This window comes from Meleagris gallopavo, chromosome 5 (assembly GCF_000146605.3).
Source record: "Meleagris gallopavo isolate NT-WF06-2002-E0010 breed Aviagen turkey brand Nicholas breeding stock chromosome 5, Turkey_5.1, whole genome shotgun sequence".
Lineage (NCBI taxonomy): Eukaryota > Metazoa > Chordata > Aves > Galliformes > Phasianidae > Meleagris > Meleagris gallopavo.
In genome coordinates, this window is record NC_015015.2 from 21,396,535 (window position 1) to 21,420,921 (window position 24,387).

At 36.7% G+C, this 24,387-nt stretch overlaps 1 protein-coding gene across 3 annotated transcripts in view; it reads right to left on the reverse strand.

Moving 5' to 3' along the window:
• Positions 1-24,387, reverse strand: part of INO80 (INO80 complex ATPase subunit) — a 64,347-nt gene that overhangs the window by 33,983 nt on the left and 5,977 nt on the right. For all 3 annotated transcript variants that reach the window (XM_010711327.3, XM_010711328.3, XM_010711326.3), the window contains 21 exons: positions 24,133-24,299; positions 23,969-24,036; positions 22,059-22,217; positions 20,381-20,501; positions 18,937-19,151; positions 17,924-17,977; positions 16,204-16,407; positions 14,751-14,946; positions 14,479-14,546; positions 13,982-14,191; positions 13,376-13,456; positions 11,974-12,069; positions 9,607-9,666; positions 8,850-8,992; positions 7,727-7,811; positions 7,138-7,255; positions 6,367-6,452; positions 5,244-5,411; positions 4,688-4,821; positions 3,833-3,900; positions 1,110-1,203 (listed from right to left, as the gene is read on the reverse strand). In XM_010711327.3, coding sequence (XP_010709629.1) covers positions 1,110-1,203; positions 3,833-3,900; positions 4,688-4,821; positions 5,244-5,411; positions 6,367-6,452; positions 7,138-7,255; positions 7,727-7,811; positions 8,850-8,992; positions 9,607-9,666; positions 11,974-12,069; positions 13,376-13,456; positions 13,982-14,191; positions 14,479-14,546; positions 14,751-14,946; positions 16,204-16,407; positions 17,924-17,977; positions 18,937-19,151; positions 20,381-20,501; positions 22,059-22,217; positions 23,969-24,036; positions 24,133-24,299 — 2,595 coding nt within the window. The remainder of the gene's footprint in view (positions 1-1,109; positions 1,204-3,832; positions 3,901-4,687; positions 4,822-5,243; positions 5,412-6,366; positions 6,453-7,137; positions 7,256-7,726; positions 7,812-8,849; positions 8,993-9,606; positions 9,667-11,973; positions 12,070-13,375; positions 13,457-13,981; positions 14,192-14,478; positions 14,547-14,750; positions 14,947-16,203; positions 16,408-17,923; positions 17,978-18,936; positions 19,152-20,380; positions 20,502-22,058; positions 22,218-23,968; positions 24,037-24,132; positions 24,300-24,387) is intronic.

Sequence of the window (24,387 nt, forward strand, 5' to 3'; positions counted from 1 at the left end):
AACCACAGCAGACACATTTATTCACTATTTCGTTAAACAAAAGCTTGAATATATTTAACAACAATAATTTCACACATTTTTTTTGTTTTTTCCCAGAAATTTAGGCTGACTGTTCTGGCTTGAGGGAAATAATTTTCACTAGACATCTGCCAGTTATACTATTCTTATTTTTATTTTTTCTAAAATGGCTTAAACTGAACCTAAATGATGAAATTAGAATACACTTGGAAGTAACTTCATTTAAAAGGGTCAAGTCCAAGTCAGCCACTACTTCCAAAAATTGCACTCTGACTTTTCTGTAAATTATTCCATGTATATATTGCTCATAGCAAGCTGTATAACCAATGAAGAATTTATCACAAAGATCATTCAGAGAGAAATTTGTACTGCTACTAAAACACATATGAAAAACAAGTTGTCCAAAATAACTGCAACAATAAGAGAATAAAACAAAGCCCTAAAGAAAACACCTTCATTTATAAATAGATTCTTGCTTTTTATCTTAAAATTCTTACAGCCACTACTAAATGTCTGCCATAGTACTGTCACTTACGGAAAACACCATCTTAAACAGATCACTTCCCTTTCCAAGTCAAGACAGCTCAAAACGTTAAAAATCCACCATTCTCAGCCTGTACCATGGAATTCAAATTTATATTAAAAACAGGACATGTGTAGAAGAGACAATATGAATTGGAGTTGACGAACAACTATCACAGTGCAAGCCCATTCCACATATGTTAAATACACACTCAAGGGCAACTGATGAGCATTATAGCAAAACCTTTTTTAGAAGTCTGGATTTTGCACTTCATAATGCCAACAACCTACAGCGTGATCCTAAGCAAACTCTTCTCTTGCCCTTTGACCATCTTGTATATCTGGAATGCAAAATCTTCGTAATAAAGATTTCCTCTAACAGAGGCATAAAAAATTATTTCACATAATGGTGCCCTGTACCTGGAGAAGACTCTGTAAGTTTACTTATTCCTTGATGGCAGATAAATGACAAATATTAAGAAGCACAGAAAATGCAGCTTTACAGAATATCTTAACAACACCTGTATTTTTCCTACAATTATTAAGAGAGAGAAAAATGTTGTCCTCACCTGGCTAAATGTCCCTGATTCATGAGGTTTGCCATTTCTGCTGGCGAGACATCAATAAACCGGAGGAAAGAGAAACAGCTTTCTTCATTGATGCCTGTGTCACAGAAATACTGAAGTTAGGCCAGGACATATTACAGACACCCAACAATGTGTGCTAAAGACAATGAATACACTTCAACTGTGGTAAACTCCATTAAAGATACACATTATCTAATACAGCAAATCTGAGTGAATAAACAGGAGATCCTAATTTAACCCAGACCTCTTAGAAATTCTGAAAAATACATCTTAATTGCTATTTCCCAATTCCAAGTTACAGTTCATTTTCCAGTCTGGGCAAGAGAAGGGTATTTACAAAGACAGACTTGTTCTGGGCCAGAAAAACGTGCTATCAGTAAAGACATTTATTTGACCTACAAGGAATTAGCAGGCAGTTATGCATTTGCTAGTGTGAACACACATCTCCCAGAGAGCTAACCAGAACATCCACTCCTAAGGACAGTCTCCAAAACATACTCCCTCTCACCCAAACAGTGAGTCAAACATGCTGGATGGAGACGTAGGAACCAGCAGGGGAATGTGAGTGAGTACAAGGATAACGATGCAACAGTACAGTGGAGAGCAGGGAAGACATGTTCCACTGTTAATTAATAAAGCTTTTTAGGTCCACCTATGCGACCTTTATTCCCAATATTATTCATGTATTTTTATGCAACTTTTTATGGAGTTACAGCATCGGTGGATAAAGGGAGAGCAACTGACACTATCTATCTGGATTTATGCAAAGCATTTGACACTGTCTCACATAACAGCCTGGTCGCCAACCTGGAGAAAAATGGATTTGATGGATGGACCACCCGCTACATAAGGAATTGCCTGGGAGGTCACAGTCAGAGAGTTGTGGTCAGTGGCTCAGTGTCCAAGAGGAGAGAGGTGACGAGTGGCATTCCTCAGGGATCAGCGTTGGGACCGGTGTTATTTTATATTTTTGTAAGTAACACAGACAGTGGGATTGAGTGCACCCTCAGCAAGTTTGCAGATAACAGCAAGCTAAGTGGTGCAGTTGACATGCTAAAGGGAAGGGATGCTAACCAGACGGACATGGACAGGCTTGAGAGGTGGGCTCATGCCAATCTAATGAAGTTCAACAGGCCAAGTGCAAGGCTCCTGCACCTGGATTGGGGCTATCCCAAGCACAGACAAAGGTAGGGCAGGGAACGGTTTGAGAGCAGCCCTGAGAAGGATTTGGGAGTGTTGGTTGATGAAAGATTCAACATGAGGCAGCAGTGTGCGCTTCCAGCCCAGAAGGCCAACCATATCCTGGGTTGCATCAAGATAAGTGTCACCAGCAGGTTGAGGGAGGTGATTCTTTCCCTCTGCTCTTATGAGACCCCCAGCTGGAGTACTGCACCAAGTTCTGGGGCCCCCAACAGACAAAAGACATGGAGCTGTTGGAGATGCTGGAGGGCCACAAAGATGATCAGAGGGCTAAAGGACCTTCCCTATGAGGACAGGCTGAAAGAGCTGGGGGTCTTCAGCCTGGAAAAGAGAAGGCCCCAGTGGACCTTATAATGGCCTCCCAGTACCTGAAAGGAATCTACAGGAAAGCTGGGGAGGGACTTTTCAGAAGGGCATGTAGTGACAGAATGAGGGGAAATAGTTTTAAATTGGAAGAGGGTAGATTCAGACTAGACAGTATGAAGAAATTATTTACTGTGAGTGTGGTGAGAAACTGGAAAAGGTTGCCCAATGAGGCTGTAGATGCACTCTCCCTGGAAGTATTTAAGGCCAAACTGGATGGGGCTCTGAGCAGCCTGGTCTAGTAGGAGGTGTCCCTGCGTATAGCAGGAAGGTTGGAACTAGATCTTAAAGGTCCCTTCCAACCCGAACCATTCTATGATTCTATGTTTAACTTCTACACAAAAAATTATATATCCAAAATAATTTTCCCTTTATGGTACCTGAGAAAAAGCCTATTATGAATATCAAATAAGTCTAATACAAATATCATTACAGCAGAATAATTAGTAAGACACTCCAAATCTAGAGAGTTATAGATGAGTGCAGACTCCTCTTGCTGCACGTGGTTCTTTATTTGAAAAGTTTTGCATGGCTAAGTAGGTCCACACTAACAGACTTCAGCAAAGCTATGCAGCCAGGATCTCTTTTGCTTTTTTCTCCTAAAACTTTCCCCACTTGAGGAGCTGAGCAATCTAGCTCACTCTTTTTAGTAAAAAATATTCAATCCTCTATAATGATTATTTAGTTTTCTGTTCATCAATTAGATCTCAGGTCATTTGCATTCTCATACTTCCTACTTGAAATAAATTAGCAGTGTAACATACACTACAGATTGTACTAAAATGAATCCAAGATTTCTTTGAATTGGATCTCTGAAGAGATCCACATTAAACTGAAGACACAGCATTAATCCACTAAAGTAACCTAAAAAAAAGACAAGGAATAGAAAAAGAGTTTGAAGTAGGATTAAGCAGTGACTAAAGTCTGTAGAACATCCTTCCACCTGCTTCCATACTCTCCTTACATGAAAAATACAGGTTGACTTCTCTTCAGGTACAAAGCTTAAAAGAATTCTAACAAATTCTAATCAGATTATCTCAGAGGACAAACTGATCTGACTTTTCAGTTCTGTTCCTAAATAACATATTCCAGCACACATACAAGCGTGCAACCCGGCTTCCTTCCCAGGACCAGAAACATACCCTTCCTATGGAAGAGAGACTGCTGGATGTGGTCTGGTGCAAATGGCGAAAGTAAAACCCGTAACCACCTGAAAATGAAAGCAACAAAACAAACAAAAACACTAAGAAGGTGTTAATGCATATAGCACTCAATCAGACAGACAGCAAAAAATGTAAAGTAATCAGTAATTCCATTCTTTGTAAGTATTCCTGCACTGTGGATAACTGGAACTGCATAGCATGAGCAGTGCACATGCATTACTGTTAATCTGACACTGAGAAACACCACTGTTTTTTTTGAACTGCATTGTATGATGTAGAGCAGTTCTTTACACATCTTTAAACATGTCTTTTTCATCTCTGTCTTGAGCATTCTCAAACTGAGTACAAAAACAGACTTCTCAGGAACTGCCAGTCAGAAAAATCAGGGAAGTGCACTCAGGCAGCTTCTACTCATCCAAGGTAAGCATTAAAAGCTGTCAGTGCACAAGGACATACTCATAATATATCGTGTCACTACATGCAGATACTGATAGCTTCCTTACACATGAAAAACCACTGAAGGGAAAACAGTTTTTTTCTAAAATTCTATTAAAGATAGTTCCATTATACATTATCAGCAATAACTCTGAATTCCTTTTACTTGCTTTCTTATTTAATCAAAGGAATATTTGATGATCAGAATTCCAATAAGAAGGAACATCAGACATAAGATGTTTAACAGCTGTATAAATGAAAGAAAACTAGGAATGCATTGCTTGGCAAACACTATTTAAGTTCACCAGGTAACAGTGTTAATTAGTGCTTACAAAGCTAAAATAAGTCTAAATCATACTACTAAATATACTAAGTTGGAGAGGAAGTAGAGTTGCTTGCCTGTCCCGTGAGTGGTTGAAGACCCTGATCTGTCCATGACGGTAGATGAACTTTGAAATTGGGTATGGCTTTAAGGAGATGTGAAATGGAGACCAAGTTTCTTGTCGCTCAAATAGCTCTGGGTGGTTGCACACCTGTAAAAAAGGGAGCGTGTCAGACATAAAGAAGAGATGAATTCAGGCTAATGCTGTGTTTACATCCCAAGACAACTATCACTACCAATCACTCTAATATTGGCTAGAATTTCACAGCCATTTTGGTACATTTGTTCAAACTGAACACTGCATCATATATCTTCCTATTATTTCACAACTATTCCCTCTCTTCCCCACGTAAATGATGTCTTCAACAACCAATATAGAACCAGATGCAAGCAGCATTTGCTTGAAGCTCTTCTACCCCAACACTGCAACACTGCTCTAGAAAGACAACTGAACCACACGCAAATTTGCATGCCTATGCCATAAGTTTTTTTATATGATGTTTTCTAGAAGTTGTACGTTAGCTACATGACAATGGAATATACTTTTAAAATTATTACTTAAAATAGCCTTACCTTCCTGAACTGCATGACTAGATTCATGAGACTACTAGTAGTGGTCTGTGCTTGCTGAGTAGTGCCCATTGAGGATTGCAAGAGGTCATCGATAGAGATTTTATTTTTCAGAGCTTGATACAACAGCTTCTGTCGACTTGTCTGCTGGCAGTACATAAGAATCTCAATCTGCAAAACAGTAATGAAGTTTTAGTTTTTTCTCTTTCGGAGATAGAGCATGACCACATCAGTACAAAGAAGGGAAAACTCATATTAAGTAAATCTTAACATTCTCAAAAATATATATACAGGCAGTTGTGTTCATATCTGTATTTCAGGATCCAGCCTGGAAAGCAACTAACCAGCAGCTGTGTTTTGGAAAGCTTAGTTAACAATACAAGAGACAGATCTTTACAAGTAATGAACACAACAAAGACAACAGTCCAAAGAAGTTGTTGAAAACACCACATCTACAGCTGAACAGTTAAATTTTGCCTTCAGTTGTGCTATTCTATTCTTAAATGTTACCAATTTGGAGTCATCATGAACAGATGTCAGGAACCCATGATAAAGACAACTAATAGGTCACATAATAACAGTGTTTATGAGAAGAGTTCTAGTTTTGAAACTAACAAGTACATCAACAAAATCACGTCTACTAGTCAGTAGTCCCAAAACCACGGGACACACTGTTCAGAAGTCCATCCAGCACCATTAAGAAGAAATTACAACCCAAGAGAGAAGAACCTGATGTTGCCATTATGCATATCTTGCTCAAGACAAGCAAGCGGAGTCCTAAATCCATGCCAAATCCTTCACGAAGGCCACCCAAACACTGCTGTATTAATCTCCTTCACCTCAGTTAGTTATGCTACTGTCACCTTAATCAGGCTTATTTTTTATTTGCAATACTGAACGCTTACCCCAGAAGACAAGAAAAAAAGTGCATTAATTAGGGGTTCTTAAGTTACATTCATGCCTAATGACGTTGCTGGAATGTGATGCCAGAAGCAGATCTGTGAAAAGTCTACAACCAAATGTCAGGTTACAAAGGGACAAATTAGCCTGTAAAAACCAGATACGATAACAGAGCTATGACAATAAAGCTGAAATACTCTAAGTAAGGATCAATACTTTTTCTCACCTTATCTGACAGTTCATTTTCCACATCTTTCTTGATTCTTCTCAACATGAAAGGCTTCAGGATCATGTGCAAGCGGGATAGCTGGTCTGAAACACAAGGGAAGAGGAAAAAGGAACAGTTACTTCACCAGAGAAGGAAACCATATTGTGCCCTACTACTTACTGCTCAGCCAGTTCCCCTAACGTGAGTTCTTGAAGCACACAGTTTGGGTTATTTAAGAACTCTTAAAACCTTCACCTTTGTAACAAGATCCAACTATGCTCTGTTCTATTCTAATAAAAAATTAACTATATCATGTAGCTAGATTTTTCAACATAATTATCCCTTGAAACTTACTGTGAAACTTATTTTTTTCCAGCAAATAATTTTTATACTTCTCTTCTGAAGCTCAAAAGGTGTTTAGTGCCTTCTATCATTTTGATTTAGAGAGTTTGTAACATACTCTTAAGGCCTCAAGAACGATCGACTCTAAAGAAATTTACAAACAATTTAAGTATTTGTTCTCCTGTATTGTTAAGTGGGAGGATTAGATAGGTATCAAACCAACACCTTCACCACGTGTTTTTCTATTTATTATGCATGATGCAGTCAGAAACAAAAATTTTGACAAATTGTGGACAACACATCACAGCGTTCCAATATGACTAATGTACACTCTGCTTTAAAAGACATTTCCCATACACAGAATGAGAGAAAGTTTATTCGTTGGTAGCTGGAAAAGACAATAGATTTTCAATACACAAAACCACCATAATCAAACACTGCACTCACTTTCATCAATGGCAGATTTGTTCTCTGCATGACTTTCTATGTCTTTAGAAAACCACTCATTGAACTCTTCATGGGAATCGAACAATGTTGGCATGATAAAATGCAGCAGGGCCCATAGCTACAAGGCAGAAGAAAAAAAAGAGCATAAGTCATCCTGCTGTGGGTAAGGTAACTAAGGATCTCACATTCTTGCTGCTCTCTATGAGCTAAGTCATTTTACTTGATCACAAGACCAGAAAAATTGAAAATGAACCCCAGCCACATTCTTCCCCAGCCACATTTTTCCCCCATTCCAGGTATATCAACATCACTAGAAAGCAGTGAGAAATGTACAGCAATAACTTCAGCCAACAGAAGCAGCAGCTACCAGAGCTATTTTTTATCCTGTAACCTAGGCATTACTATCAGGTATCTTCAGTTTTACTGCTATTTGACTATGCCCTCGCAGACCTGATCCTAGGGTTTTTTTTTTGGCAAATGGTGCGCAAGACATGATCCCACACAAAGACAAGGTTTCTCAACTGCTCACAGACATTTAGGACATAATCTTGTGATAAAGCAAAGCCAGCTCGTGTGAGCCTATGAATACCTCAGCCATTGTGTTCTGGATTGGGGTCCCTGTCAGTAACAACCTATTTCGACACTGGAACTGCAGTAGGATCTTCCAGCGAACACTGATGAATAAAATTGAGAAAAAAAATCATGAGAATTGTTTTTGTAGGATATAAAAAATAAAGAACTTTAAGACCAACTGCTTCTAGTGACCTTCCCAAATGTTTTGTTGAAGGTCATTGGGTAATAACATCACAGCTACTGCCCAGTCTTTCAAAAGGCAATTACAGAAGGAAGTAGCCTTTTACAAAATACAAAGGAATGAACATCATTTATTTTATTTATCTAAGTATGTTTTAACTCACTTTTAATACAAATGATAATAAACTCTTATCATCAAAATAATTAACTTCCCAAGAGAAACAGTTATTATCAATCATAATCTTGTGTATTTTTCAGACTTTACAACACTAAGTCCATGGGACACTGTGGAAAGAGTGCTGAGCTGTATGTTACAGTCTTGGAAGGGCAGATTTCAGACTCAATGAGTCTTCATCCAAAAGAGTCTCCAGCTTATGGTAACGGAGATTTGATGTGTACAGTGGCAATATGGGGAAAAGTTATGAGAAAGCGGTTACAAAAGTAGGAATGGACACATCTCTACTCAGAAATGAAAATAAAGCTTTCTGGCACAGATTATTATGATAAAGATCGGGCTTTACTGCAACTGACAGTACTCATAGTGTTCTAACCCTCATTAGAAGGCCTGGAAGTGCCACTGAAAAAGCAATAAAAATTATGCATTTAATGGAGCAAACGTAACTAATACACATTAAAGACTATAGACTGTTTATATGGCAGAATTGTATGAGTAGCCAAGACAAAGGTGAACAGTATTTAATACCACTTTCTTTCACTGTTCTGTACTTTATTCATACTTCTGTTCCACAGTTAGTTTTTAATTATGTTAACATATTTGGAAGAGGAATATTGTGGATCATTCCACTGTCACAGAGTTGGAATTGTATACATACTTAAACTATGTTAAGACACTTGATGTCTCCTATCTGTTTCAATCATAACAATCAGTGTTTGTACTTCTTATATTCCTCTACCAGACTGACAGAAAGTAAAAGATTTTTTTCCAGTTCATTTATTACCTGGAGCTGCTCTTGAGCGCTTGTGCTTCATCCAGCACCATATATTGCCACTTCACTCGCTGGAAATACTTCACATCCTGTACTACCAGTTGATAACTGGTAATCACCACATGGAAAGGAGCATCCTGAGTATACAATGTCTTCTATAAACACGAAATAAAAAACAAATGTCCATATAACATAAACACACTGTGAAGAGTTTACCTGTATATGCTGTAATCTCAGATTTCTTTTTCATAATTTTCTCTCATTATTCATTTTTCCTCAAATGACTTTTCAAAGTATCTACAACAAGGTTATTCAACTAGTGGATCTGAACTTCAGTCCATTAGTCCCTGATCAATTTCAAATGCTTCTTAATGCACCAAACAAGAGCTAGGTGTTGAACTCTGAAAAATACTGTTTACTTATGTTAAATTAGGAACAATCTGACAGGTCTGCAGGGATGCTAGCCCTGGGCATTCTGAGTTAAATTATCCAACTTGAATAAACAGTTCCTGACATTAAAGCAGCCTGCTTAATTTTAGGGCCTTACTTTCTTCAACTAACATCATACTACCCTAAATTGTGATGTACTGTGTTGCTCTCTAATAAAAGATTGGTCTTCTACCCCACTATATTAACAAACCTTACCACATGGATGAAGAAACAGCACTATTATCCACACATTGCATAGCATAATAAAGTGTAATAATGGTTTGTTTTACTTTGCTCGAATAACCAAGATGGTTCAATCACACAGGCATGCCAAATTTACCTGACTCCAGAACTTCCTGATGACCTTTCTATCATGGGGATTTCCCCAGTAAGGTAGCACCTGGAACAGTATAAAAATACAAAGACATTACTTTTCAAATAAAAATGTACTCGCTTTAGAATTTCATACTATGCATTCTATAAATCAGAAAGACAGCTCTCCTCAAAACCAAAAGGGAATGATCTTTCTTATCATGCAGAAAAAATTCAGAAAGTACTTAAAAAAATTCTTAGAAACATAATTCCAAAAACGATTATCATTTGTCTTATGCCTAATATAAAGACAGCATATGTTGGTCTAGAAACACCCAGAAGCATGTTTCTAAAAATGAAAACAGATACATTATTTATGGAAGAAACAAGTCTCTGGATGACTAAAAGGCTTGCTCTCCTGCTTAACGTTCCCTGTTGTTTCTTCCTAATAATACCAACTCTGCTGGATTCGTACTTCGGAACTGTTTCCAGAGATGAAAGGTAACATATCTGGTCTGGACATAACAAATAAAACAATTTTTAAAAAGTCAGTAACAATACAAAAAATCTGGCCATTCATTTATAACTCAGAGTTTTATGGGTCCCATTACTCAGAACAGATCTTTGCAGTGAACAGAAAGCAGCCAGAGATACTATTACTATTTGTGCACTGCCATCGTCTGTCTGATGAAAGGACTACAATGCAAGACTGAAAGTGAGGAATGCTGGTTTCTGAGCTTGTGAAACATCTCCACCCTCCAGCAAACAAGCTCTAAGTTACTGCATACACAATATGCCTTTGGATGAACATTCTTGCAATCGTTGTGAAATAAGGATGCTATTAAAAAAACTCATGAGATTAACAAACAAGTTAAGTCTTTTATTTTACATACTTCACATATTCTGCCATGGACCTGAAGAAATGAATTCACTGTGATTTACCATAAGCATAAATGACTATGAGTTTCAACATGATAAGAAGCAGGAACAAAACTGGTTCAAAAAAATTGGTAAAACTTATAATCAGTAACAATCAAAAGCTTAGAATTTTTTTAAAATACAATTTGTTCCAGGAATGTGGTATTATTATACTAACCCACAAAACAGCTATGTAATAACAAACAGGGAAAACCATGCTTATAATAATAATTATTATTATTTAATAAAAAAAAAAAAGAAAGAAATAGTTCTCTTGTCTCAAGCATCCTGGCTGCATTTTTGAAATATTTGCTGTATTGGAGAAAAAGCATGGAAGTTACTCATCTATTCTATATAATTAACTGGTTGAAGCAAATTACAGAAAGTAAATAGATAGTGTTGGCCAATCGCTCTCATGTATTATACTCCAGGTTTTAAGCTAGGGTCCCTACTGTTTTGGGACCAAGAAATGAAGTATTACTTATAGCAGTACTTCCAAGTCTTTTCCCACACCTCATTAAGTAGCCAAGGCATTCAAACAATTAGCCTGGGTGTTACTGGTATATTGGCTGCTTACAATTGTAAGTAGGCGGTTTTTTTATTTGTTGGTTTTATAAATTCTTTGTAAGAATTAAAATTACTTGTGCTTACAAAACCTAATCATGATCTCTTCATAACAAACATACTTGTCAACAACTCAAACGTTTAAACCATAATCTCCTCTTTGCAGCTGTAACCACAAGCTTCTGAACTGTCTACCTTTAATTTTAAAATGCTGTTACTGTTTCAGTGATATATATTCCTTTCAAATCTTCCTTCCAAACACTCAAATGTTTTTCACTGGAGTACAGGTAAGCAGCTTGTTTTTCCAGTAACTGACTGTTTCTTGCTTTTTACATTACTATTTTCTCACAATTACTATAACCTGAAGGCTTTGACTTATTTTCCTGTTAGCTTTTTGTTCTCACCTAATTGTGCTTCACTACTCTCCCTTTTCTTTCTTGCTAGTTGCTTGTCTATGGTTCTTCTACTTCTCTCTAAGAACACTGTCTCTCACTCTGGTTTGTTTAGAGTTCTGGTTTTATTTACATAGTCTTTATCTTATTTAACCAGATTGATAGGAATGACTGAAAACACTGCTCTGAAGAGGATGCATAAGACTGAAACATTATTCTTGGGTCGACTGCCAGGACCACACACTATAGAACTGAACATCCACCCCTTGCTTACTTCAATTCCCTCATCAAGATGGAGTCTTGATACAAAATGAAAATCATATGATTCAAGAAGGAATACTTTTTAGATATTTTAGATAAATGAATACTCCAGAAAGACAGGACAATGGAGAAATATCAGAACAGGCTCATCACAGAATTTGAGACTGCAAGATAATGAGGCACCCAGATGCGCCAAAGAATTCAGGAATATAAACAGTTTGCTTTTGAGAAAATCTAAGAGAACTGTATGTTCTTATTACCTTAAATTTAGGAACAAATCTGGCAAATTCCTGGTGCCAGTTGTTAAGAGTAGATGCAGGCGAGATTATTAAAAAAGGTCCCCAGATGTTCTCTCTCTGCAATATACATATTAAAAAAAATAAACAGACATCCATAAATTAATTGGGGGGAAGGAACACGGAAATAGTTTCATACAGTTTTGCAACTGCTAAGTAACAGTTGCTATGTAAGACAGAATTATACACAATGTAATTAAACTGCCTCCCAGAACAGCAGGGTGACACAGAATCAAACAGAGCAGACCTAATATCTAACACAGTCCTCCTTCAGTACAGCTAAGTTGCTCCCAGAACAAGCATCACCACTATGAACTGGCTTGTTCTTTTTTTTTTCTTCATAATGTTGCCACCTCCACCTTACTAACAGCCTCTGTCATTTCGGGAAGGAAAAAAACGCCAGGTGGTATTGGAAAGCTTTACTCCATCACATCACAACAGAATATCTTCTTGTGAGAAAGAAGATGAATAATTAATGTATTGGTGTAAGCTGGTCTGTGCAAGGGAAAGCAGGAAATATTAAAAGTCATATAAATACTTCCAAAAATCTCAAGTTGCAACAGGGAGACAAGCCTATCTAGTTGTTATCCCTTATATACACATGAGCCTAAGAGACTTCGGCTCTGCATCCTTCCAATGTCATTGTTGATAGTACCATCAAAAGTATATCAAAACCAACATAAACAAACGCAGACGATGGCCAGTCATTGGTCACCAATCCAGCTACTTCTGCTCTCAGTACCACCAGCTGATACCTCCAATTTAAGGCAAGTAGCTGCATGCCACTTTTTTTTTTCCCCCCCCTAAACCTATCTACCTCCTTCTATACATATATTTCTGCAATAAGAAGAAAGCTCACGTTGCTTTTTCTTTTTTGTTTATCTGTCCTGGCACTGAAGAATCACTGTGTCTCAAAACAAAACAAAACAAAACAAAAACAAAAACAATCCCCCCCCCACAATTAAGTACGGAAATCTATGCTAATTGTCTTGAAATTCAGAATTTGGAATTTGGGTTTCATTCTACAAGTGTCTCTGATTCATAAACATCAGTGAATCATTAAGTCAGCAACTTGTTCTCTCAGCAAGCTTTTACAATCAGTGCATATGAAATAATGTTACTCTGTGAATAAATGAAAATCCTATTTTTATAAAATTCTACATAATATTACATACATATGTGCACACATATATAGTCATTTACACATAGGAACTTTTAAAGGTACAACTTAAAAACAAACGGAAATGCCATAGATAAAATGACTTTTAAAGCATTCAAGCTTTATAATCTAGAATTCACTTCAAGTGTAAAAAGTATGCATCTTCTATCAAGTTTTCTGACCAGGAAAAAGCTATAATCCACTTACTTCAGCCAGATGTGCAAGGAGAGCAATACTTTGTACTGTTTTACCCAAACCCATTTCATCTGCCAGGATTCCATTGATGCCCTGAAAAAAAAAAATAAATTTACACTTTTGGCTTACTACTTTTTTATCCATGCAGGACTTGAAAAATGAAGCAACCTACTTTCTTTTAGGTCTTCTACTGAGAGATATTTCATATCAACTGCACTTTCATTCATTTCTAGGCCATATTTGTTTTTCCCCTCAGTCTATCTGCAAATCACAATCACACTGCAAACTGGATATGCACAGAGCAATGCTATCTGCAATTTACAATCTGCCCAAAGCCTGAAATTGTATGCAATTCTGAGAAGCAAAGTCTCTTCAGTGTATAATCTAAATGATAAGCAGTTCTGTAAATATCCACATAAGGAATCTTGAAATTTATGTTCTGTTCAAAGTCAAGGATTCTGATGGGTGATTTATGTAATATTTTCATTTCTTCTAAAAATACTGCAGATGCAGTATACGTGGTCTATTTTTAAAACTATTTCGTTTTTTGAACAAGTCTCCTCTAATTACTTAAATTATCCTAGAAGTTTTAAAAATCCGCAAGATGTACTAAGATACCTGCTCATATAGGTTTGCCAGCCAATTCATGCCTTTCAGTTGGTAACCTTTCAGTTTCCCATTGAAAATAGTAGGCTGTGGAATATCTTCCCCTGCCCGGATAGACGGATTTGCTAAACTGTAGCTCTCCCCAAAGCCAGTACCAGACTTGTTAGCAGCCCGTAAAGCAGCTGCTCGACTTTCCTTTGCATCTTCATCAAATGATCTAGTCTAAACAAGAAAAGGAAAATACATGTAAGATTATGCACATGTTAACAAGAAACTGTATAGTAAAAGGCTTTACTCTTCATATTAAGACACGTGATGTTTGCCAGAAATTAATGGAAAACAAACCTGTTCCCAGATATTTTATCTTTTTTCTACTTGGTTGAACACAGGAAGAGGCAATGAACTCAAACAAACCTACTAGACTTGGCTGCTATTAAAGATTCTGGCTTTATCACCTTTACCAATTACTCTGCTTTTTCTTTCACTTCATGGATTCAAAACATACATACCCGGGCTTGGTGAATCTGGTAAGCATCCTCAGCATTCTTCAGAGCTTGGGCCTTGTAATAGTTACTATCTGAAAACAACATCTCCATGTTAGAGCTTTGCAGAATCAACAAACCAAGTTAAAAAAAAAAAAAATCAGTTAAGCTTCAGTAATTACAGATGTGCTTCTTATACAGAAGGAATTGTATGCTTGATGTTGTAAATGTGATTAATAATAGAAATAGCACAGTAAATTTCAGAAGAGCATAGGAAGGATTGTGGATGAATTTCTTACCATAATCTTCCTGGGTGATGTTGACCACTACTCCTCCTCCAATGTCAATCTGCCTTTGGGTAGAGCTGTCTTCCAGTTTGCGTAGGATTTCCTCCTGGATTCCATCATGCCCAATATCTCGCTTACGACTCATAAAATGGGCATATAATTCAGTTTGTGTGATCAGGAAGTTAAGTTTTCGCTGCTGCCTTTTAGCCTAAGAGAAAAGCGTTTACCAAGATCACAGGTAAAAAAAAAAAACAAACAACAAAACAGAATAAAGATTTAGTGATCAAAATATGCCTCAAAAAAATAAAAAAAAGTTTTAATCTAATAAAATGACAAGCTATCTAGGTTTTACTATGCACATTATTTTGATAAAAAAATGCCAGGACATCAGGTGTATGTAAAAAACTAGCCACCACCATAAACACCTATATTAAAATAGAATATTGATACAAATGAAACATTCTTTTAAAATTATATAATCATGGCAAAGAACACCATAATCTTCAAAAAGAAAGATTAAAGGTTTTGTTTATGCTGAAAAACTTAAAGATTAATAAAAAAGAAACAGCAACAGAGAGGTATATGGTAAAAGAACCAAACAGTTAGAAAATTCACAATACAATCATAGCAGGTAACTAGTATTGTATTGTTTATGAGTAAGGAGAACTGTGAAAGAATATATTAAATGTACATCTGAGGTATTGTAACTGTCTGGGCTTCAGCAAGATGTTGCAGAAACTCTGTTCATTCTTAGGTCCTGGCTAAAAAATGCTACAGTAAAACCTGCCTAGTAATTTCAGCCACACAGTGTTTGCAAATTTCCAAGAATTGAGAAAAACGCAATAGATAAAAGCATGATCTAATGATTTTAGCATTAAACTAAACAGAAGGTATTCTGATGATTCAACATCAGCTCACCACTGAACACTGAAAGTAGAACTGTAAATCGACCAGAGAATTTTGGCAAGATTTTTTTTTTCTTAAATTCAACCCTTATCACTAAAAGAGTCAATGAATTGGTCACTTGGCCAACACAAAAAGTGATCACAGAAAAATTCTCTGCAAGTCTTGATGCTAGTTTACAGCAGAAAAATAAAATATCAATGTGAATGAAAATGCGACTTGACCTCTGTATTCAAAAAGATGTATAAATGATCACAAAAGGCCAGCACAAACTAACACTGAGTTATGCATGCATGAGTGAGACACATGGTGTTCATCTAATCCTTTATTCTATTTCAATCACTTTTGAAGAACTCAGGTAGTTCAAAGGCTTCTTATAATCTCTGGCTAATGTTGGAAGAATTATGGAAAGAACTTTAAAACACCAAATAAATGCAAGCAATATTATTGAAACAGAATAAACAAATGAATGTAATAGCCCAGATTTAGAAACTCAAATTATTTAGTCATTTCTGTGTTTGCTAAAGAATTTAATTATAAGCAACCTGTGTTTTCGCTTTACCTCTCTCATCTCCTCATCCAGCTTGCGCTGCTCCAGAGCCTCTTTCTCAGCCCGTTTGCGATGTTCTTTTTCTACCTTTTCATATTTTTTCCAATAGAGAAGCATCTCCTTGGTAAGACGACGTGCCCGTGGTAGAGTTTCCTTACAGTTTTTCTGGGCCTGGAGAGCAGCTCGACGTACCTCTCTCATGCACTGATGAGCAAGCTAGGGAGAAATAAGGTTTGGATGCAGATGAAAGATGAGCAGCTTTAAAGAAAACCAGCAATGCACATCACATTTAATTGCAAACAAATCTGATCCTTCAAAAGAGAAAAACTATGCTACTTTGCTCAGCAGTTAGACTTTTGAAATGATGAGAGAGAACATAAACGTCCAACAACTTCCTGCATACAAAAAACCAAAACCTAAGACAGCTGCAGCACAGCACAGTACTTAAAGGGATTGATCTGGTGGGTAGATCTTTGAAAGGTACTCCAGAGACCAGAGTTTAAGGTCTGCCTGCAACTTGACTCTACTCCGAACATTCTTCTGTGGCACACACTCTTTCTCAACTGTTTTAATAGGGCTGCTGCAATGGCAATATTGGTAGCACACAATCACATTCACATGTTAATATACTGAAAGTGGGGGAGTATCTTACAATTTTCCTACCATCTCATCAAGAAGCATAGAAGTGTCATTTTTCAATCCAGCACATATAAATTAATGTCATTGTCATAATGGTCAAAATTGCTGGGTTTGATGTTTCTGACAGTTGTTTCTTTTCCTCCACTGAAATTTGTACATCAATAATTCCATCATACAGAGATTGCAAATGACCAAATAAAATGAAAGCAAAGGAAAAAAGAGTGTAATTTCAAACCTTTTAAGTCTGCTGTATCACTTGCTTGCTAAAATACAGTTTGTGATATCTACAAATACAATAATCACAGAATATTTGTCCAGACATCAAAAAGAAATCTAGCCTCTGGTAAGGATGCCCACAGTGAAGTAGATCCTATTTCCTGTATTCCTTGAAGAGAAAACATTCTCATTCCTACTAATGTATATATGGAACATAATATTTCCTATGTCATCTTCTATCTGATGATTATTAGCCATATACTTGATTATTTTTTATTAGGTATATATATGAATCACACACTTGAGTCTAACACTTTAAAAATGCTTTGAAAAGCATTGCCAAACGTTCCTACAATAAAGTCTTCTAGGTAGAAATAATGACACTTCTCAGAGACTACTCCAATGAGGAAATAAATTCCTTTGCCAATCACTTAATCAAAAAAATTGTTCCATTTTTAATCCCAGTTCCTATGTAAGTTTGCATAAATTAACACATTTTAATGCTTCCAAGAGCTCTTTTGATTTACACATGAATACTTAAAACTGCAAATTCTAGCTGCTGGATAGATGGGCAGTTCAGAAGCTAATGAAGTGTTCTGAAGTCTTTAATTTACTGTATCAAAATCAGTGAATAAAAATGAATATAGTAAATTTTAGGAAAGCCAGTGGGATTTGAGGACACAAATTTATGTTGCTTGTTTCCTCTACTGCTTACGAAACACATTGATACATTTAAAAAAAGAAAAGCCTCTTAGAAATTACTTACATACAGTTCTTTCTCTTGTACTGTCCTGCTAGAATCATCAGTAAGAAACGAAGAGATTACAGTTTGCTTATTACATTCAATACAAGTATCAGTATCAAGCTGAGCACTTACCTTTTTGCTGTTGGTAAGGAAAAGGTTGCGCGCTGATGCTTTTTGTTTGTAAGCCTATAAAAGAACACATCCTACAATTACTTGATGGGTAATAGCTGCACACTACTTCAGATGATCACTATCCAGTCTTTAGCTGTTAGATCTGCCAACCTCAGTCATGCAATTCATTGCATAATTGAGTACATGTTCTGTAACTATTTTTGGTTCTGATGGAAATACCTTCCCTCCTTCACTGTCCAACACATGTGTAAACGCATTCCAGCTCCTGAAGGAAGTATTTAAAACATCCCCTTTTTCAGGCTTTTTCTTTAACTACTACTTCTGCAAAGCAGGATTATCCAATCCCACTGTCAACACTGAAACAAATAGATGTTTCCACTATTCCCCAAAGATGTTTGAGTTAATGCAAATTATGTTATTCACATGAACAAAATCAGTCATTTGAAAAAATAACACTGCACATATCCTTTGCACAGTTCCTACATTCATAAAGAATGATACAGCTATCAGTTATACTCAAGTCACTAGAAATTCAGTCTGTTAAAAGCATATTCTAAAGAGCCCATTGTAAGATTCGCTGATCATATCCCAGAGAACTAATGACAGTGCATCCAGCTATCTCAAACATGCCCAAAGCTTGTCCTGTAAATGACATGAAGCTTTCCCTAAGTTGTTTCTTACATTTCAAAACACATGTATGCTGTGATGACTGAAACATGCCTCTCCTGAACTTAAACACTAGTCCTGAATATTGGTTTGCTTTACGTAGGTATCCTGCAGATTTGTAGAAATACCTCCTTAAGTTTATTGTACTGTTCGTGGAAAAGGGTCAGACAGCCAAATGAAAGAAACACACTGCATGATCCACTGGTGTTAAGAAATCAGAACTACACTTTGCTTACAGATTGTAGAATATCAATTTGGCCATCACTGACCAGCAGAAAATCACTAAGTTATTTTTTATCGCGCTTTCTTGTTATCATCAGTGATGCAGTGCCATCAACCAAGCTCACCTTTGGCAACTCCTTTTTAACAATGCTAAGCCAAACTTTTCGCCGACGAGCATTAAGTTGTTCAATAGACATATGCTTTTTCTTGGACCCAAGTGGTGGTGTGTCATGAGAAAACTTGGCAAAAACTTTGGTCTGGTGATGGTGGTGTTCCGGTGACTCCTCCGAAGAGAGATCTTCATCCCGTCTCCTCTTTTTCTTTACTTTTTTCAACTTTCCTGCAAGATCGATCATTAAATCTTTTTTTTTCCCTATTTTGAGGACCTTCTGCATTTAGTCTGATATCTCTCCTAACTAAGCTATCCAAGCCATTTTATGTGTGGAACCAACAAAAAAGTCAAACTTACCTATGCTTGCCATTTCTAGAACCACACACTTATTTCTTTATGGTTTCGCAACTAACTCCTATGGTATGTTTCCCTTCATGAGGATGTATACATTAGGAATTAAAATATCTGTGATCTGGTACAATGCTTCTTGCCCTGTGGTAAAATTTTACTTACAGGCATGTGAAGAACATATAAAAGTAACAACATCAGCATTTGGTAGATATCTAAAACCATCGTGAAAGAGACTGACATGTTCTCATTTATTGTGAACACAACTTTCAGAGGAAACTACCAGATGCTATATCAGATAATAAATTCACTATTTGATAGTATGCAAAGTCATGGACACTACAAGATCAGTGGAAAAAAATACCGCATTAAAGGAACTTACAGAAAGACAGGAAGGATAGAGGGAAGCCCAAAACAACCTTCTTAAAACACAGCTCAAACATGAGAGCTTGCACTACACAGAATTCACCTTACATCGACAGCTCAGAGCCTTCTCTTCCTGCTTTCTTACAGATCTACAGATGCTGTCAGCTCAGTCATGAAAGGAAACTGTACTTCCTGGCAAACATGCAGCTGAAAAACTCCAGCTGAGAGGTTACAGAAGTAATTCTATTTTAACGCATATTGGACATATTCTGAGCTCCCTCTAATTTCCAGAAAACAAGCTCATTTCTGGAGCAATTACATATTCTGGAATAACTGTATCAGGTACTGGGTAGTTTCTTATATTTTTCTAAGAACTATCAAGTTTCAAAGAAAACGAGCAAATAGGTCATGATACACAGCAATATTTATGGATTCTGAAACATAGTCAAGCAATACTGAAATAGCTATGAAGTACTTATTGCATGTCTCTTATTCTGGATCCAGAGGTCCACAAAGGTCATGAACTCTCAATTTACACCATCTTTTTTCACCATAGTTCTCTAGAGACCAGATAAAGCACAGTATTTTCTGATTTCTCTATGATGGAATCAGCCATTAGCTTTCCATCCAAAACTCAAAGGTCTAGAATATGTTTAAACATGAACATTTATTCAAAGACAATAACACAAGAAAGGAGTTTAAATCACAGCAGCTATCTAAAAACACAACGTGAGTGACTTTACCTTTCAATTTTTTCTCTTCTTTAAACTTCTTTTTCTTGGGCCCTAGCAGGTGGCGCTGCTGCTCATAGTAAGGATCGTATGTAGACAGCAGTCCTGCACTGTAGTACTGGTATTGCTGCAACTGAAGTAGATGCAAATGAGCACGCTAATACAAATCAGATACAGCAGATAACAGCAATAGCAGATAAATGAGTTCACATCTTGATTGTAAATAAGCTATCGATAAATGTACTCCTCCATATTTAGTGCTGTTACCAAGGATCGGAGAGTCCGAAGTGAAACCACTTGCCCACAGGTGGCCCTCGAGTTCTACAGAGGGAACCAAACCCACTCAGTTAAATAAGACAGGAAAAGCATGCAGTGAAGCTTACACTTTCAAAACATACTACTACATCATTTTCATACAGATGCTGCTCAGCAAAGCAGCACATTACATGCAACAGTCCAATCAAGGACTTCCTACTTGTTTTGCTTGGATTCCCAAGTTACATACATGTCCTACTTTTATCACATGAAAAGATATCAAAGGACAGGCTTAGGTAAACGGCATTTAAAAGATTTCCACATGAACAAATCGAACATTCAGGTTATCCTGTGAAAGGAGGTGATCAAGCAGTTTGGAGATTATAAAAAAATGTAACATATTTCAAGTGTTATTCAACTGAAATACTAAAGAACTATATACAGGCTATACACAAACATAAAAATTATGACCTTTGTGGAAGCTGGGTGTATGAATGTTTGTGCAGTTACGTGGTATTTCAAGAAGCCAATGCGATCTGCGTTGAAAAGATAATGACTGAACAAAGAAAAGAAATGGACAGAAAGAAAGACTTGGGTGGAAAAAATATTTCTCCACTCTTCTGAAGAAATCTGAAGCAGTATGAAACAAAATGTCAAATTTTTGTTTCATACACATTCTCTGAAAGCAGTACAGGATGACTTCCTTCATCTGAGACACACTTTCAGTTGCAATTCAAAGCAGCAATTTTTTTTTTTTGTAAACGCTCTTATGACTCAACACATTATTAGAAACAAAGCAGTCAAAATTTGGCATAATATTAAGAAAAATTAGAAATGCAGCAGATATCTTCTTAGAAGGAAGAGATTAAAAGAAGTGGATGTAAAAAGAAAATCTAAAATAGAAAAGGAAGGTATGACAAAAAATAAAGACAAGTAAAACCCCAAAAATTACAGAAAACATTAAGGAAGAATACGAGGAACTCTCTTTCAAAAAGATAAACATCACCCCACTGCTTGCAGCCTCAATGGTGTGGCAAATGTACTGCAGCAGGTTTAAATATACACTTTTAGTCCTGAACGGCATTCACCTGTATTAAAATCTAAGCACCTCAGTTTTGATATGTACTGTTTGAATTTTGCATTCTAGCACCACGTTTGCTCTAATGAACACAACAGAGTGTTGTAGAAGCTGTATGTACACATGTATCCATACTATTTATTGTTGAGAGATTCTCAGCATAAGGTGAGCTTTTCAATCAGTACCTAATTATTAACCCTTCTCTGAAACTGACATTAGATTGTTCAAGTCTACCAAACAATTTTCTAGTCCACAAAATACTATAGATTTTCAGAAAAAATGTGAAAATGGTTAAAATAATGCAACTACAAGGGAAAAAAAAAAAATTAAGGAAATACAGAAGTTCTGGATTTTTACCTCTTTGTCTTTGCTGTATTTACTTTGATGTAGTTTCTTATATTTGTGTAATCGCAGCATATTGTGAAGCTCCTCCCTTGAAAGAGAAAATTCTTCATCTTCTCCATCCTCATCACTTGGAGAATCTGTGTCACTGGAATCATCACTCAGAAGGATACTCTAACGACAATAAATAAAAAAAAAAAAATTAGCAATAACAAGTCCTTATACTGTATTGTTTATTTATGCAGAACGCTCTTGGGCCTTTATCTAATAAAGGCTGGCACAACCACAACACTTACGAAGTGTCTTCCCTCTGAAATGCCTGAAATGGAAAACAGTTTTCTGATCTACAGTGCTGTTCAGCATCTAATCAAGTTAAACTTTTTTTTTTTTTTTTTTAACTTCAGAGAGGTACAGTTCTGTTAGTTTAGTGAAAATTAAGTCACTTTAAAAACCAGTGCAACTGCCTGTGGTCTCAAAAGGCTCTTTCTAGCAGTGAGAAAAGCCAGGATATAAGCAAGGGCATTTTATGATGCATGGTTGCAGGTGCTTTGCTACCTCATTTGTACTATTTGTCCTGCTATTCTCCCACTGCACCACTTGCACATGGTTTGGCTCTTGCTCGACCTCTTGGCAACCTGTTTTTACTAACCAGAGAACACTGCAGTACAACGAAAGGCAAAGATGGCACAGTGCCACTGTTCCACTCTCTCTTTCCTCCCCTCATTTGGACTTTGTACTGACTTCATCTTAGAAACAAATTTTCACCTCAGTCTCCAGTGTCCATTTAATACAATTCATAAAGCTCACTTTAATTTGGACATAGTACTAAAATTACTTAATGTTTCTAAATGTATACTCACTGTGGTATTTTACAAAAATGCTGCTGCTCACCAAAACTGAAATGCCTACCATCCATTTTGCTACACAATGGAGATGAAAGCCTTAAATGCATAGAGACTATAATCCTATTTTGTTCCACCGAAGATCCAATACAATACTTACTACTGACCATCACTCCTCTTTCTTTCCTTTCTAACATGAGAAACTTCTGTAGAATGCATTATTTTGTTTTGGTATTTTTAATGCAGAAAAAAAACAAAACAACAAAGAAAGCCCTTATTTCTTCTTAGCAAGGGACACTGGAGTAACTCCAGTTACTTTAAAAAAAAAAAAAGTGCAGCAAACAACAGACCAATATAGTACAAGATTAAAGAAGTCCTTTAAAGATTGTTTTCAGCAACATATCAAATATTACTATATCTCTACATCACCCTGTGCTTCTTCTTCAGTATGATACTTTGCATCAATTAAGCTGCATCACATCATTTCAGGCAGCTCTCAAACACAAGCAGTTGCTGTGTATGTTGCGTCAAAAGAAGTACTTTACTTTGACTGTGGCCAAAGAGCATGGAAGATGCAACGGGAAAAAAATGTCTAATGCTCTGGCTTTATTAAGTTTATTAAGTGCCATGGAGGTTCAGGTTGGATATTAGGAACAATTTCTTTTCGAGTTTTCATGAAAAGAGTAGATTTGGCACTGAGAGATGTGGTTTAGTGAGTACAGGCGATGGGTTGGATGGTTGGATTAGATGATCTTAGTGATCTTTTCTAACTTAACAATCCTGTGATTATTATGACATCTGTCTAAGTTTCTGAGCCCTCAGTGGTACATGTAAAGTAAAAACAGGATATGGGAACAACTAACCTTACTGTAAACTTACCATACTCAGCAATTACGTTTGTGATAATTTGTGATAATACTCTGACAAGTGCTCAAATCACTTTCTTTTGTCATCTACACTGTTAGATGTTTAGGACTCCACGATCTACACCAGATGAGAAGGCAGACTCCCTTATTCACCACTGTCTACCGGTGTTAACTAGGACTCTTCTGCTTTTCTCAGATTTCTTTGCAATACCCTTACCTTCAGCCACTTTCTGCTTTTCTTCAGTTTAGAAAAGTTATACAAGCTCCCTTTTTCAGACTTTGGCTCTGTTTAAAGAAAAGATAAAAACAAATTTCTTCAGAAATAATGCTTTTCTCAGCCTGCCCCAAAGTAAGCAGAGATTTAACTCAGTGGGTGATTACCTGGCTGCAGTACTCCATTCAGGGAATGTGTGTTCAGCACTCCTGAATTCCCTACTCCAGAAGATTCCCCAAGCAAAGCATTTGGAGGCTCTTCCTTAACTTGCATCAGGGGATCCCCAGATTGAGGCAACAAAGGATTGTCATCCAATCCATCCTCACTTTCATCACTGCAAGAAGATACATAATATGCTGAGAATGAAAGGAAAACGTTCAAAAGAAGAAACGTCTGTGCAACTTGCCTAAAGGTTTGAGAAC